General features: G+C 35.8%; 1 protein-coding gene across 6 annotated transcripts in view; it reads left to right on the forward strand.

Moving 5' to 3' along the window:
* Nucleotides 1-16,352, forward strand: part of LOC138330103 (dual specificity protein phosphatase 14-like) — a 58,429-nt gene extending 42,077 nt beyond the window's left edge. For 4 of the 6 annotated variants that reach the window (XM_069277484.1, XM_069277501.1, XM_069277477.1 and 1 more), the window contains exon 2: nucleotides 12,980-16,352. In XM_069277484.1, the coding sequence (XP_069133585.1) occupies nucleotides 13,008-13,553 (546 nt within the window). In that variant the 5' untranslated portion in view covers nucleotides 12,980-13,007 and the 3' untranslated portion in view covers nucleotides 13,554-16,352. Of the gene's footprint in view, nucleotides 1-5,730; nucleotides 5,749-8,608; nucleotides 8,754-12,979 lie in introns of those variants that run through there. The other 2 variants (XM_069277521.1, XM_069277492.1) reach the window with 2 other exon arrangements.
* The last annotated feature ends 965 nt before the right edge of the window (nucleotides 16,353-17,317 follow it).

Genomic DNA, 17,317 nt, shown 5'->3' on the forward strand with positions numbered 1-17,317 from the left:
TCTGACGGAGCACTCGCGTGCAGTCTGTCCAGTATTGTATAACCGAAACTCAGTTAGTATATCACTCTTATTGCAGGAAATTAAGTGAAAGAGGATCATTTGATTTGTGTATTGCAATTATTATGCGTTTCGTGTAATGTATCGGTTGAAATTTCTTCGCTGAGTTTGTTAGTAAACGCCAAAATGTTGACCTTTATTTGTATGACAATTATCGATAGAGCGAAGTACACTTAATGTTCCGGAGTCCCTGGTCTAGTCCGTAACTACATTATATGCGTGTTCGTACCTGCCTTTAGTTCATCAATTTTAACTTCAACTTTGGATTTGTTATTTTGTCGAGATTTGTTTTACCTAGTATTTGATATACATATCAGAACTAAGTCAATATCAATAGATGAATTAAACAAAAGATTGGATAAGGAAGCTTTTAAGTCTGACATTTTCCTTTGTCGTCATTTCAACTTTTTGTGAGAAGGATAAAAGCTAACATTTGCAGAAGTCATTTTTCCCGTACTTTATCTTCCTTTCAGTGATACTAAACGTTTTACTATCTCCTATGTTATACTAGCTAAAACGACTGTGTAGTGTGTTTCCTTGCGAAACAAGATTCATTTGGGGATTTATCATAACTGTTTTGAAAATTTACGAAATAAATGAGCAATTCGCCGATTCTGCCAAATTTGTAATATACATTTATTGTTATTGAAATCAATAAGAAGCACACTGGCCATTGCCATCGACCAATCCACGCTGGACTCGGTCCTATCGAGGCTGTGGCGGCTAATGCACTACATTAAAAAGTCATGTCGAACGTCACCTCGGTATCGTCTGAACACCAAGCCGAGTTGGCCGAGTTGGCCGAGAGCCCGAACCGTTCGTTCATTGTTGGATCAGAATTTTGATTAAAGTATCTAGGTTGCAAAATCAGCATTTCGTTGTATGTATAACTAGATAGCATTTGAATGATAGAGATCATCGGCACCACAAAACAACACGAAACGAGGTTAAATAATGCATGTCTTACTTGGTTCACACCTATTGTTCCGAGGACACGAGGTGAGTGGTCGGGGCGATTGCCAACATTGTCACAGCGGAACAACACTTGCCAGTAATGCATGTTTTAGGAAGGATGGTTAGCATAACGATTATCGAAATAGATAAAACATACGTACAGTACTGCTCGTGGTTTCTACCTGCTAAGACCCTAAAAACATTCCTAATATTTTTTGTACTTTTACTGGTATTAGTAATTTAACCCACGATTTGACATCAAAGTACATAGTACTATTTTAGTGCTTTATTTTATTATTATGATATCTTTATTGGTCTCATTAATGGATAGGTAGCCGAATAACTCTACTGACTCTGTAATGAAAGTAATGAGTCTGATAAATGCTTATTTTGACCATATTCTCTTCCAAATTCGATACACTTATTAACAAAAATTGATGGTACATGTCATCATTCTCATAAATCGAATGTCTTCGGATCGAAATTTTGTATGTTATCTAAAATTATTATAGGACTTTGTTGTTTTTCCCTTGATAGTTTTTTTTATCATTGGTAAACATTTTATTTTGTGTTTCAGTAATGCCCAGAGAACAAAATAATAAAATATCACGAAAAGTGATTAGTTCATATTCTATTTGAATAGCTATGCATATGAAGTTTTAAATATGTATGCATTAACTGAAAGATGCTACTGAATTTTCATGTATACTGTATTAATCTTGAACTACATGCCGTCGTATTTTGCTTACTTACGCACGGAATGCGAAATAAACAATAAAACATATTCGGCTCCAGAGCGATAAAATCATGGCGAAGTCCGAGTAAAACATTTAAAACATTAGCGGAACTACTTGGGAAGCATTCCCAGGTGTAGTATGGGGGAAGCGTCTTTACCATCATCAATGGTCCCAAGGTGTTAATGTACAACCAGTAACATAGAACACAGAAGCCGAATTATATGGTTTCTTTTCTTCTTTTTTTGAGTTTGCTTTTATATCCATTCTAGGGATGCATTATCTGCAATACAATATCTGTTGGTGCATTTTTTAGTTACAAAAACTGTATGTATATTACCATTTTTTACTTTCTTAGTATACGAAGTGAGGTATTAAAGTATTTCTCGAAGGCGAAATCACTTTTCAATTATTCTTAAGGGTTCCGTCAAATATGCTGCTAGATATTATCTAATTTTTCCATTCATTAGTATACGTAAGTAGTTTAGTTGGCAACTGATCATTAAAAATAATCATATCAAGTCATTGGAAGCCAATGTAGATGTCCGTGATAGGAGAGTTGATTAAAGTTACTCCTTGGATGTGAGTCGTGGATGTAATCAAATATAGACCACGCCAGACACCTATCTCATCCCCAGAGTGCTTCTATGTGGAGTTCAGAGTCCCGCTTAATTAAACAATGCCCACTTTGTTTACAGTTTATAATCAATGAATAATTTTAGCGTGAGTCGGTTTTAGAATAAAACATTTGGTATATCTACACAGGTACCGATGTTCCAATACGGACGAGCTTCACATGTCGTTTTCGTTTTCCATTCAATGGCATTAGGAAATGTCACCTGTCTGATGCATGTAAATAGTATGCCTTGTTCCAGTATCACCAATCAATCTCTCGGTTTGCGGATGGAGACACTGCTTGTGGATTTTCAAGTTCCAAAGTTTGCCAGATATGTTTGCCTCGCATACGTTTATACTGAACGATCATTTAACAATTAGATTTTCAAGTTAGCTCAAACAATCACTTAACTTTTCGAGCTCTTAAATGTAAAGTCGACATATTTCAATCGTTATAATGTCATCGATTAGCTAAGGAACCAATCGATATATATCTATTGTGTTTATTACTATAGTTTGGATTTTAATGTCGGTAATCGTATTTTTGAAGAATTTTTAGATACTATTGTTACCTTAAGAAGAAATGTTCTAATACTGCTCATACACTTGCTATGTGTTAACATCAGCATCCCTTTCCTGTAGTATGACTAGTGTAAATGACGATCAATGACAATTACGTTCATCCATGGATTGAGTTTTGATGGAATCAAAAGTTTGTTCTCTGTAACGCCCGTTAAACAATCGGCTGAACCTGCTATATTGTTTTATTGTTCTAATCCGTTTGAACTGCAGTGTAACGACGAGTTTGTTATTAATTTTCCAGCTCGTTTTGCCCTTATTGATAAATACTGATGCCCACAGTAAATCTGGAAAGGTACTTACATAATCACAATACATCTCCGACAATACGCCCTAAGTAGTCTATCAAACGGATGCTGAACATACATTCCACGTTCAGAATGTAATACGTTCAAGCATTTCTAGTACATCAATCATTGCGTTCATGTTTTCACCATACGCACGTGAGTGGTGTCATAGTGCGCGAGAAATAGCTTTCACGTGCGGTTATGGCCGGTATCCCGTTCAGGTGTTCATTCTGATTTAGTAAAACGTTTCCCATTTCCCTGAAAGCGTGGATCATATATTGGGAATCATTGCTCCTATATTTGTATCACTTAAGATGTGCTGTGATAGACATTTCATGCTAGCATATATGATATTACATGAGATATGTTCCTCTGTAAATGAGGTACAAGCATTGATTTTGTATGGGAATTCTTGGAAAATGTCCATGCTTTTAGCGCTGTATATATTGAGGACCTCGTTATGGATCTGCAAAAGCTCATCTAATGGTACCAGTATTTCATTCTACGAATACTTTTGTGTAGCTTAGCAACCAAGAGCTGGCTTAAATGTCTGCGACATGTTATTATCGTATTAAAAATAAGAAACTTCAACCTGTTAACCCTATTGATTGAGATCACCGTATGGGGATAAAATTATGAACAAACTTATTGAAAACATCATAAATCCCTCCTTCAAAAACATGATTTTTCGGTTCATTATACTTATTTTTGGTATATTGCATGGTGATTGTGTTGATTTATCTTTATTATTTATTCGCCATTACATTTCATCAATGGCATCTCCTCAAGTTCCATCTGAAAGAGAAAGAGTTCGATCTACGTCAGATATCCGTGTAATTTTAATGCTTTAATACCATATACTACAAATATATGTTGGACTAGTCAGATCAGACTTGTTAAGTATTCCTCCCTCGCTACAAGATCTGCACAAAAAATCTGAACAATATCCGCAGAGTCAAATTAATTAAAGGCAAATACTAGACGAATTGCCTGTTGATTTATTTTATATTCAGACGTAATACTATCACGTTACGGCCTTATTTGGCCATGACTTCCGACCTGACTTGAAGATTTCAAACTGTGTGTGCTCCATGAAGGCGCTTGTTAGTGTGTGATTGATTACCTAAGATGTTTGGGGAGATCTTTCGTCCTTTGAGGTTTTATGTGGAGGTAGCCTTCTGTTGCATTAGTTAGTTGGGATAACAAGGTCAGTCTGGAAAACCTCTGGAAGGTCTAGACTACCACACCAAATCCCCCCAAACAATGTAATGCTCATCAAGTATTTTTATTACTATTGCATTGTTATATCGGTTGTGATGACTGCGTCATGTTTAAAAGCAAACTAGTATGCCGACCTATTCATGAAACTTTATTGAACGGTAAATTAAGAAGTTGTTTAATTGCAAGTACACTTCAGAGAAAAACACATTTGCTTCGGAATACCTATCGGCATGAATTTGAGACAACTTATAACATATTTTTTCTATTTTTCTTTGAATTTACATTTTAATGTATGTCGATGGTTCACAGACTTTCAACTGCCCGATATGTTCCTTTTGATCAAATTATTAATTTTTAAAGATGCCAATTAATTTTTCGGAAGAAGAGAGAACAACAAATGGCCGAAAATATGTTTCCTTGTATACCCCATGCTCATCACTTGATCATCTAAGGTCTTAGTTTAACTTTGATATTGACAATCCCGGTGTAAGTACCATGGTACCTTCCGGGACACATTCTAGATTATGTACGGTACAGTCGATAACGACTTTTCTTCCTGGTCCCTTCATAAAATATGTCGTCAAGGACTAAATCGATAGACGAAGATAAAATGACGACAATCAGATTCATATTGGGAAGCGTTAATACTTGTATAAGAGGATTAAATTGTTTCATGACTGAAAGCACCAAATTTCCATGGTTCTGGACATGACATTTCGGTACTGGAAGTGTCTATTTGATAGTTTCGATCATTTCTATTATTTGGACAGCAATACTACATTAATGCACTTGGCATTAAGTTGATATTTAATATTTTGTTTAAAATTTCTAGCGGGGAAAAAGCATCAATACTGAAAAATATGCTTTGATATATCACCAGCCATGTTTTATCGTAAAAAAATCCGGAGAAGATGTCTCAAGCGTCCTCGATCAATAGGTCTCAATGCATCGACAGTGACGATATTCACCGGGTGCTCTTCACAGCGCAAAATGGTCAATGCAATCTAAGTGGATCGTTGGAATTTGCACTGATCAACCACAGGCTTTGATAGAGAGTTTGGAGTACTCCTCGGGAGGCGAATGGTGTTATTGTGAGGTGTTCCGGACAGAATACAATAGGCATTGTACGGGAGACGCTTCAATTGAATTTCGTTTGACGAAGGGAAAGTAGAATTGGTGTGGACGTACCGTCTGTTGCTGGCTGGAGACCAATGGATAGCATACACACACGTTTGGAAGTTGGTTTAAAACTTATGTGGAATTTGCGTGCCTCCTTAGGAGAATCCTAAACTCCATCATGGGTATGTCAGATTTTGGCGTGTACAATCGATTAGCATCAAAATGTTCTGGATAACTGTTATTTCTAAACCTGGTGTACGACAAAAATAAGTTCACGTAACATTCAATGTTGCGCTGCCATACATTTTTATTTCTGTTTGCAACAAGGCATCTCTTATGTTAGAATAATTCGCAAAGGATGAAGAGGAAAAGGAAAAATCTATGAAAAATAAACGCTTGTCATTTTCAGAATGTGAGCTTGCCATGTAGTGATTATGTTGTTTACCAGCATTGTTATTATTTTGCATTATCTATATCCAGGTTAAGCCAAACTGACTTTGGTATTACGGTGGACGGTCACATACAGAATAGAACCAATATTATCAGTGTAAAGTTTATCGACTTGGTTCATTAAATGTCATTGTCGGTAGGATTACCTAGGTTGATTGGCCTACTTCATCCTCGGTAAACATTGTATCTGGTAGAGGTAGATGTCACGACCAGATGTTGCTTCCAGAGGTGCTGAGGCGGTCATCATAAACCTCTATAGACACCGATAGGGAAACGTTATAACTAGGGAATCACTGTAAGTAAGGAATCGCTATGACTAACTAGGGAATCGCTGTAAGTAGGGAATCACTGTAACTAGGGAATCAATGTATCTAGTGAATCACTCTAACTAGGGAATCAATGTAAGTAATGAATCGCTATGACTAGGTAATCATTGTAACTGGGGAATAACTGTAACTAGGGAATCACTGTGACTAGGGAATCACTGTAAGTAAGGAATTACTGTAACTAAGGAATCACTGTATCTAAGGAATTGCTTATCTATGGAGTCACTGTAACTAGGGAATCACTGTGACTAGGGAATCACTGTAAGTAAGGAATTACAGTAACTAAGGAATCACTGTATCTAAGGAATTGCTTATCTATGGAGTCACTGTAACTAGGGAATCATTGTAACTAGGGAATAACTGTACCTAGGGAATCACTGTAACTAATGAATCATTGTCACTATGGAATTGCTTATCTATGGAGTCACTGTATCTAGGGAATAACTGTAACTAGGGAATCACTGTGACTAGGGAATCACTGTAAGTAAGGAATTACTGTAACTAAGGAATCACTGTATCTAAGGAATTGCTTATCTATGGAGTCACTGTAACTAGGGAATCACTGTGACTAGGGAATCACTGTAAGTAAGGAATTACTGTAACTAAGGAATCACTGTATCTAAGGAATTGCTTATCTATGGAGTCACTGTAACTAGGGAATCATTGTAACTAGGGAATCACTGTACCTAGGGAATCACTGTAAGTAGGAAATCACTGTAACTAATGAATCATTGTCACTATGGAATTGCTTATCTATGGAGTCACTGTATCTAGGGAATAACTGTAACTAGGGAATCACTGTGACTAGGTAAGTAGGGAATTACTGTAACTAAGGATTTACTGTAACGTGGGAATCGCTGTTTACTTTAACTAAGGGCTGGCTGTAACTAGGGATACTTCACAGAACCTATCAACAGAGTATATAGTGTGACGTCATGGTTTATACTTCTGTTGTCTTATTAGTAGCCAGTTCTACTTATACCATCGTATATGTTTGCAAGTCTATGGTTTTGATGAGGGGAAAGGGAATTTCATTGTCAGCGCAAATAAATATGAATGCTAGCAGGTAGACTCCTAAGCATACTATGCCACATATATGGCTAGAACATGGTGTCACTTTCTTCACAATCTCCCCGTGGCATTCACTATTTGCTCCGACATAGATATCCCGATACCATAATCAACAACAGACATATCAGCTTAACGTGCATTGTAGATAGTGGTAATGAAGAGAGAACACGATAGCGTATAACACCAAATATGGGGTAGATATATATGTTAAACAAGAATGCTGGTTTTATCTTGGAATTAATGTTCTCGGCCAATTTGTTCTAGTTTCCTAACAACAGAGCCCAATAATGGTCAATTACGAGTCGTTGCCCAGTAAATGGTTACTTCTGCTCTGCTGACCAGTGGCGACTGACGGTTGTGTCGATCGGTGTGATAAGTGACGTTTATAGAGGAGGATGCCTTATGCTTGGCTTCGCCTTATTAGGTTTAATACATAGAGATAACTAACGACCTGTCAGCTCACACTGTTAGCCCTAACGCTGAATCATCCTGATGTTTGTCGAGGAGATCGTCAGCGGCAGGGACGGTCGTTTTCTGAATCGGGTTTCTACTTTGGTTGTTTTCAGCGAAATATGTTGTATGAAACTAGAAAACCAAAGTAAAATTATGCATTCGAGAAACACAACTGGTTTTGTACACGTTCCTTTATTCGATTGATCCGTAACCGGTTTTTTTATTCAGTTCCTGAATACAAGTATTGCAACAGGTTTTGGTTTAAGACCATTCCTCAGCAATGCCATGCAAATTCGGTCTCCATTTTCTGCACCTTTCACTGTTCAATCTGTAGACAATTTTCTTTTGGTGATTAATCACAACCTCCCAAACAGAAAGCGCCATCCTTGTACATCAGGACAGGACGGTAATTCTGTTTGGAAGTCTGCACCCGTCGTAAACATATGTCGGGCGATCGATAGTGTACTGTATGTTATAACCACAGGTTGTCTGTGAGAGGGGCGGAGTTGTGGGAGCAGACCAGCTATAACGTCTCTATAGGACATGTTAAGTATGTCTAGTGTTATTGACTAAGTGTCACAACAAATAGGATGTAAATAGGTACATATTTAGGTAAGTGATTGTCGGGCACTTCAGGGTCTCCCTGTCGAGACCAGGGCTCAGGAGTTCTGTATCCTACATATCACACTACCAAAAGTCTCTGAAGACGAACGGAGGCACCGGTGATGGGTAATGTTGTCCAAATAGGCACCAGTAACAGGTGGCCTGGCTTTTTTCTTGTACTAACGTTGAAAAAATTGTCCATCTCTCCTTTTTTGAAGGAAGGCTTTGAAAATAAGGCATCTTTTCCAACATAACTGCGGCTTGTAATGGGCTTCGCAATACCTGTAAGTAAATCTTACAATACGGATAAAATTAATTCGACTCTCCTTCGTTCGCCTTTTTGACATTTTAAAGAGATACTGAGTCAAAGAATTAACAGTGTTTTTACACATGTCTTCGTCAATATTTTCCATGGAGGACAGAGGTATTGTTGTTTTTTACCTTCTATTTAACTTTGCCGGGACTTCCTTTATTGATTTGTGTATGTTAAGACCTCCAAAATTCAATACCCCTTTATCAGATATAGGTTGAAGTTCTAGCATATATCAGAACCAACGTTAAATCATTTGTTGCACAAATGTAAATCATTGTGCGATTTTCATTCAAAGTATTTCTAATATAGACATATCTTGTATAATTTTACACTGATTTTCGTCTTGACGTCGTTATTTAGACAGACCATTATTCTCAGACGTTACTTTAGCCTTAAGTACGTTCTCTCATCTTTCAAATCGATAGCTGAAATTGTTGCCAATTTAAGTGCAATACTTCGTTTACAGTAACAGGCTATTATATGTTCATTGAGGTTAAAACTATTGGTCTTTTTCTCTCTTGCTTTGCTGTGAAATCTAACTTACACCCTAATTTTCACGCTGTTTCACTTTCTTTGACTTATCGGCGTTATCACCCAAAATCACCCACAATCACCCTCACTGCGCGGAATTAGTCATCGAAATCGAGGGAAGATGGATTCCACGACATAAATCGACACGTGTCTGCACGAAATTGGCATTATTATTTGTGTCAACGCGAAGTTGTGTTTAGACTGTTTGAATATCTAGATACCGACTCGGTATATCAGAGAATTAATATAATTGGACACACTACTATTTAATGTGTGATATAACTCGAAAAAACTCACTACTTTTTTTCGTTTCATTACAAGCCAGAGATAGATCTCCATCAAGCCTATAACATATTTTATATGTAGCTTCGAATATCGTCATCAATATTTGTTTAATCGGCAAGTATTAAATGAATTGTTCTGCTGTAAAATTATTTTGGCTTTATCTTTACTTTTTACGTCGAAGTAATCTTGAACCGATATCAGCTTTTATGTTCGATCACTAAAAGTATGTTCGACAACATGGCGCTACCCGTCGTGGTTGCTGTCAAACAGGAAAATGAACTGTTGGACATGGTCAAAGCAATGCTACATGATTTACACATCCAAGTAACAAACAATAGTTGGATAGAGTCTCTGAAGTTCATCGCTACATACCTGAATGGCTTCATGCCTCTATATTTACACTTCCTAGGCTTTTTAACTATACGCAAATACTAGCCGAGTTTGTTCACCATAACCGCATGGTAACATTGAACTTTGAACTTGCGTATGAAAATGTTCTATGCAACGTAAAGGGGCTACTTTTTTTAAAAGAAACACATGGCTTTGTTTACATTTTGACGCAACATTACGTGTATATTGTTGTTTTTCATATAGTTTTGGAAATATGTAAGCAATACATATATGTTTATATATGATACAAACTTTTTTATCCCCCGCCCAACGAAGTTGGCGGGGGATATACAAATGGGTTCCGTCCGTCCGTCCGTCCGTCCGTCCGTACGAATGGTTTCCGGAGCATAACTCTAAAACCAGTAGAGATATTTCCACGAAACTTCATACACACATTGGTCTTATGGTCTAGTAGTGCCTTTTGCTATTTTTAGGCTTTCATTTTTTGCATTTTTTCCGTAACCATGGAAACATTGCTGAAAATATCATATTTTTGTACCAGGTTCGTTTCCGGAGCATAACTCTAAAACCAGAAGAGATATTTCCACGAAACTTCATAGACACATTGGTATTGTGGTTTAGTAGTGCCTTTTGCCATTTTAAGGTTGTCACTTTTTGTACTTTTTTCTGTAACCATGGAAACATTGCTGAAAATTTCAGAGTTTTGTGTAAGAATCGTTTCCGGAGCACAACTCTAAAACCAGCTGAAATATTTCCTTGAAACTTCATAGACACATTGTTCTTATGGTCTAGTAGTGCCTTTTTCTATTTTTAGGTTTTCATTTTTTGCACTTTTTCCGTAACCATGGAAGCATTGCTGAAAATATCATATTTTTGTACCAGGTTCGTTTCCGCAACATAACTGGAAAACCGGTTGAGATATATGCACGGAACTCTATAGGCACATTAGTCTTATGGTCTAGTAGTGCCTTTTGCTATTTTAAGATTTTCACTTTTTGTACTTTTTTCTGTAACCATGGAAACATTGCTGAAAATGGCAGATTTTTGTGTAAGAATCGTTTCCGGAGCACAACTCTAAAACCAGCTGAAATATTTCCATGAAACTTCATAGACACATTGTTCTTATGGTCTAGTAGTGCCTTTTTCTATTTTTAGGTTTTCATTTTTTGCACTTTTTCCGTAACCATGGAAACATTGCTGAAAATATCATATTTTTGTACCAGGTTCGTTTCCGCAACATAACTGGAAAACCGGTTGAGATATATGCACGGAATGGAAATACTAACTCTATAGGCACATTAGTCTTATGGTCTAGAAGTGCCTTTTGCTATTTTAAGATTTTCACTTTTTGTACTTTTTTCTGTAACCATGGAAACATTGCTGAAAATGGCAGATTTTTGTGTAAGAATCGTTTCAGGAGCACAACTTTAAAACCAGCAGAGATATTTCCATGAAACTTCATAGACACATTTTATGTAGGACTTCTAATTTTGTATTATGCTTTACTTTTTATTCAATATGCGTGCAGTAAAACTCAGATATATCAAACTCAATTACTATGAACATTCACTTAATTCCTATGTAACTCGTCGCTGTTTAAAACAAATCAAAAATCGCACTGTTAGCTGCTGAACTTTGTTAAAGCTAAGATCAATTCTGGTATTTTTCAAAGAAGCAAATGTTTTCAAAGTTGGTTTCACTTTGTTAAAAAAAAACATAAATATGTTTTGTATATATTCTTCAATTGCAGTTGGGTTTTAAAATACTTTCCCTATACTCTTACTAGCATATAAAATTAATGCATTAATTGATTTAGCTCTCCATTGGCGGGGGATCTGAATGACTATGTCCTTGTTTAAATTAACAATTGTATAAGGAAATGGGAAAAAAATATCCCGACTGGGGCGACGTGCAGTGCTTTCATTTTTGTTAAAAATGATGGATGTCAAATGTAAACATTTCCTCTGTGTCTGTGTTCGTCCTACGATTGAGTTTTTGGGGTGCACCGACGTGAGACCCTCAGACAGAAGTCAGTTATATACATATCATCTTGTCTTTGTTCTTTGAGAATTTAATCATGTGTATTATAAAACATGCACCGCTAGTAATCCACGTGTTGACAGTTCCGCGTCACCACAAATACATTGTATCCATCGAACACAAGTGAAGTTGTTCCATCTATCGATGGCGATGGATATAAGCGTAGATTATATAAACACATAGCTCCCAAGGATGTAATATCGTCAAGTCAGACGACAATCTCAAACACATTGAGCTATTTGAACACCCGTGTTTTGACAACTTCGGCAAAGTTCAGTGTGTAAACGATAAGGTCACCGAGTTCACACATGTGGCCGAGAACAAATACTTTATGTTATTACGCTATATATCAACTTTTAGCAAAATTGAATACGTATTTAAAGTTCTGATCTGATTAAATAAAATTATCTCTGAGATTTACTTTGTTTGCCATGTTTATTTTACACTAAAATATTGAACTTTTTTGTCGACGCGGATGAATCATTCTACCTTACGTGAAGAGTCATCATTCGTTGTTCAATTGAGTAAGCTCCTCCCACTTTTGACCGACTTTTATTGAAGAATTACGTCATTTTCAAATGAAGATTTTATTGCAGAAAATATAAATAAAAAGTCGTGTGAGTGTAAATATAGGGATTGGATTTCGCTTTTATGTTAACCATGCTTGTATGGAGCAATTCCTCTAAGAATATATTCAATATGGGGCGCTAACAACTAACACGCTCCATAGAATATATTCTTAGAGGAATTGCTCCATACAAGCATGGTTCACGTAAAAGCGCAATCCAATCCCTATCTAAAATTTGTTTTGGAACTTTCCACCAATGAGAAAACCCAAAATTTGCTAAAGTGCTATACTTAGAAAAAGAGTGATGTTAGCATAGCCTATCAGTGGCCTGTTTTAAGTATAAGCTTACTGATCTTACGGAACCTAGTCAGATTTTAAAGAAAGCGTTATACTAACATATGCATTAATTTTGTATGTTTCAGATCTGCCTGCCAGTGTAACCGTGTCAACATGAATCTCGAGATGTTTAATCAAATTGCCTCGATAACTGACCACCTGTACTTAAGCAGTGCAGCGGCGGTCAATCCGGACCGGATCCGGACAATTGGGATCACCCATATTATAAATGTTACCATGGAGATTCGGAACCTTAACATGCCTACAGTCCAATCCATCCAGTTACACGTGGAGGACGCTCCGCACGCCAGGCTATCGGTCTATTTCGATAGGGCTGCAGACAAAATTCATCAAGTGCATAAACGTGGCGGAAGGACATTAGTGCATTGTGTAGCAGGCGTAAGTCGGTCAGCTAGTCTTTGTATAGCATACCTCATGAAGTATCATAGACTAAACCTGGCGGAAGCATACTATCACGTGAAGAAACGCCGTTATGTGATTCGTCCAAACGCAGGATTCTGGCAACAATTGATTGACTTTGAACAAAAGCTGTTCGGAAGAGCCTCTGTCAAAATGATACAGTCCAGTATAGGGTGGATTCCGGATGTCTACAAAGAAGAGTCGAGAAATATGGTTTGGTTTCCTTCCCGTCGTTACTAGCTCGCCGCATTGGTTATAGTTATTGACCAAAATGACAACCTTAGTTTTGTTTTATTTGTTTGTGTTATATATTTAAATTATATGTTTTATATAGACGATTCTATTGAAACCTTTCTGGGGACGTGTAAATTAATTTTGCTACATTAATGTTTCCTGGAAAATAACGTCATTTTAATATGTGTATCTTGTCACAATATTTTCATCACAGAAAATACATATTACATTATTACATGTTTATTAGTGTACTTAACGTGTAGTATTTCCATTCGACATTTGTTACAAATCACCAAAATTATGTGATTTTTTTAGAATTTTTTCTTCTAATTTATAAAACAAAATTAATATTTGTCCATTAACTTCGAAAATATTTTGAACATCGAGAAAACATATTTCGTAGAGATTGATGAAAATATTTTCAGATAATAAAAGAAATTGATTTGAATTAACGTTTTATAATGAAGTCTAGAATATATTTTAGCAAAAAAAGTAAAGATATTTTTCATGCAATATATTAATCTTTTACACTTGACTGAGTTTATCTTAGTATCTCATAATGTATCACATAATATTTATTTGTATGTTGGTGTTATATTTGTATATAAATGTACGTGTAATTTGCTATTCCTTAGAAAATTTTGTCAAAACAATTTATCAAAACTTTTAATTGTTTTCTTGACATTTTTAATATTGTCAGTTTGATGGAGTTACGGATAAAAATTGATACTGAAATAATTTTGCCTTTCTTAAACATTAAAATTGTATCGTTGATGGTTTTTGGTAAGATAAAACCAACATTCAATATATTAATCGATTCCTGTAATTCTTAAGGACGAAATTTAAAGAAGGCAAAGGAAATTAGATTGATGTTAATCTTGGCAAAGTCTATGTTAATTAATTCTATAGAATAACTTCAATTTTGGCGTGTTTATTTTAACAGAAGAATTGCTTGTGTGTGTGAGATTGACATAGTTTAATATCGACTGTAGTTTTGGATAGAGAAGAACATTTTTTTCAGTTTTCGACATCCATAATGCCATGTTCTTATTACCGAGATTAAATTGCTAGTCCACTTTTAGTTCTTCACTGCTTTTTCATAATCTTTGAAATATGAATATTTTAAATATGTCAGGATATCCTATTGTATTGAGTGATATCGGATTTCATCGAGTTAGCAATTTTGAAATCAGCTTTTAACTAACCGTCGATGTGCAAGTACCTTCTTATTCGAGAAGCTACTTTCTGCTTTGTAATTGTTTTATTGTCATGCGGAAAAGTGCTATGTGCTAACATAGAAATATAGTGTTATCGAATTTAAATGTTTATTTTGTATATTGTATGTCTTTGAGGCAAACTTAGTTAATGTATTTTATTTTCGCTTGGTGAATTATATGGTGTGTACGCTACTGTTTGAATACATCATCGATTGTACCTCGAAGTTTAAAGAAGATTTTACTTTATTTTTGATGGATTTGATCATAACAAAACCTATCCATGAAAATGTCCTCTTATTTCTTTACTTCTACACCGTTCGTGTTTGTGCTATCCATGTTGACGTCAAAGTGACGAAGTGTTTGTACTTTCAGGAACCTCCAAAGAGGGAACCGTCTATAAAGAAACAAATACCATTAACAAAAAAAGGCAAGAGGAAGTAGTACGTAGTTCTTTATCTTCTCTTATCAAGTTTTTAAACGGACATTCAGCTCCGAAACAGTGGCGAAATATAAATGGTTTGATTTATACGAAAAGGTGGCTATATTTTTTATGTCATTTGATCCAATGTTCCCTATGCATTTTCTTTGGAAAAATAATGAGTGAATTAAAGATGTTTATTAAACCATCACTTGAGATTCGCCACTGTATGGAGTATGATATTTTACTTTGCTTATGCAGCCTCTGTGTTCGTTCTTTGGTCAAGATAAAAGCTTTTCGATCTGTCCACAGTTTCCCGTCAGACCTTCTGACACCGCATTCCAGACTATATCATTAGTAATGTTGTGAAAAACGCGACATCATTGCATTTATAATAAAAGTCTGGCCTGAGATATGTTTCAAATAAAAAGTCTGGAAAGTTGTGTTCCTAATATTTCAGCATTTTGGTCCACGTTATGATCGTGCAATTAGGTCCTTCCTTTCCGTCACTGACAAATGTCTGCGGCCATTTTATTTAACAAATTACCAAAATAATGGACCTCGTCCTTTTTTACTGCTTCTTCATGTCACACTGCTGTTTATCGTGCTTTGCTTGCTTTTCTTTGTTGACAAGTGTCGCTTGATGAGTTTAGTTGCGTCTTACAATCCACCAAATCCTAAATTAAACACTTAAAGATTAAACCTCGAAACCTTTGTATTTCAATTCCTTCAAGGTGAAACCTTATCTCCATCGTTCTCTTTGGATATGTTGTAATGCTTCCTTCAGCTAACTTAGATTCGTTGTGAATATGTTGATCGATAAAACATAGATAAATTCCCGCTTAAGTTTTGTTTTATTATGTGCATTTTTAAAGTTTGCGTCTCGCTTATGTGTTGTGGTATAACAATTCTATAGTTATCTACTGTTGACGACCTTTCCACAGGAAGTCGTAGAGCGGCATCTGGTGGCAAAGATCAACAAGATAGATAACTCTAGTCAATGAACTCTGAATTAATGCCAATCAGTATTCAAGTAACGGCATACAGTGTTTATTTTGCATGATGAAAATTATTGCATTTTATATAAAACCACAATAGTATTGTTATGTTGTGTTTAGTTCCATATCTTATAGAAACTTTTTGAACAAAATAAAGTATGTTTCAAAAGTTTCCATTTAGTTTCTTGTTATCCTTATAACTATTGTTCCCTTCTCTTTGCATCGGAATTGCCTACAGGTAGAGCAATATGGTGTTGTTGTCAGTGGTTCTATGAAATTTATTTGTGTAATTCTTGCACTTTCTAGCACACATTTTGAAGATTTCTTTGATAAAATGTGTTCATACAATACATGTAATTTAACTTCCAGTCAATTCAACTGCCATAACGGTTCCTCGTTCTAACGTCACTTATCAAAATGGATGAAGCTGACCCATATGTCCTCTCTGGCATGGATTTCATTGTTTAATGATTGCAGCTAAACTAATATTAAGGTTCATTCGATGCATCCTTCATTCAAGTTTTCAAGTTTGAAACGTGATAATCTATCATTTATTGAATTTGCATATCGATGTTTTTTTTTACATCCAAACACAACTTAAACAAGTTGTTTTCAATTCTAAATTCAATAATTTAAGTATTGTATAACGTAATCTGTATGGACTTTTCTCGGGTATCGCATAGTCTTATAATAGGAAGCCTCGCGTGGCTGTAGCGCATTTAAGGTGACATTCTGCCACCAGCTCTGCAGTCTATACCTATTAGTGTGGAATAAAAGAGTTACATAGCGCTTACTGTAGGTCGGTAGGTTATCCTTATGGATTCAGGTTTTCGCCGTTTAAACGCGACACACCCTTTAATAAGTTGTTGAGAGATCATTACAAACACAATCGGTCCATGGTAACGAGTCCAAATTTGAAGATATTGACTTTTGGCTTAATTCATCACTACTTCTCGTATTCTCTTTGATAAAAAATATACTATTGCAGCGAGTATTGCTGATCCCAGGAGCAATAACGTAACCTGATCAAACTAGATTCATATTTTCTCAATGCTGAATTTACGAAATGAGCTAAATCAAAGTCAATGTGATCCTGAAAAATGACGTCGATAGGACGATTGACATTAATAGGTTGAG

The sequence above is a fragment of the Argopecten irradians genome, chromosome 1 (assembly GCF_041381155.1).
Source record: "Argopecten irradians isolate NY chromosome 1, Ai_NY, whole genome shotgun sequence".
In the NCBI taxonomy this organism is placed as follows: Eukaryota; Metazoa; Mollusca; class Bivalvia; order Pectinida; family Pectinidae; genus Argopecten; species Argopecten irradians.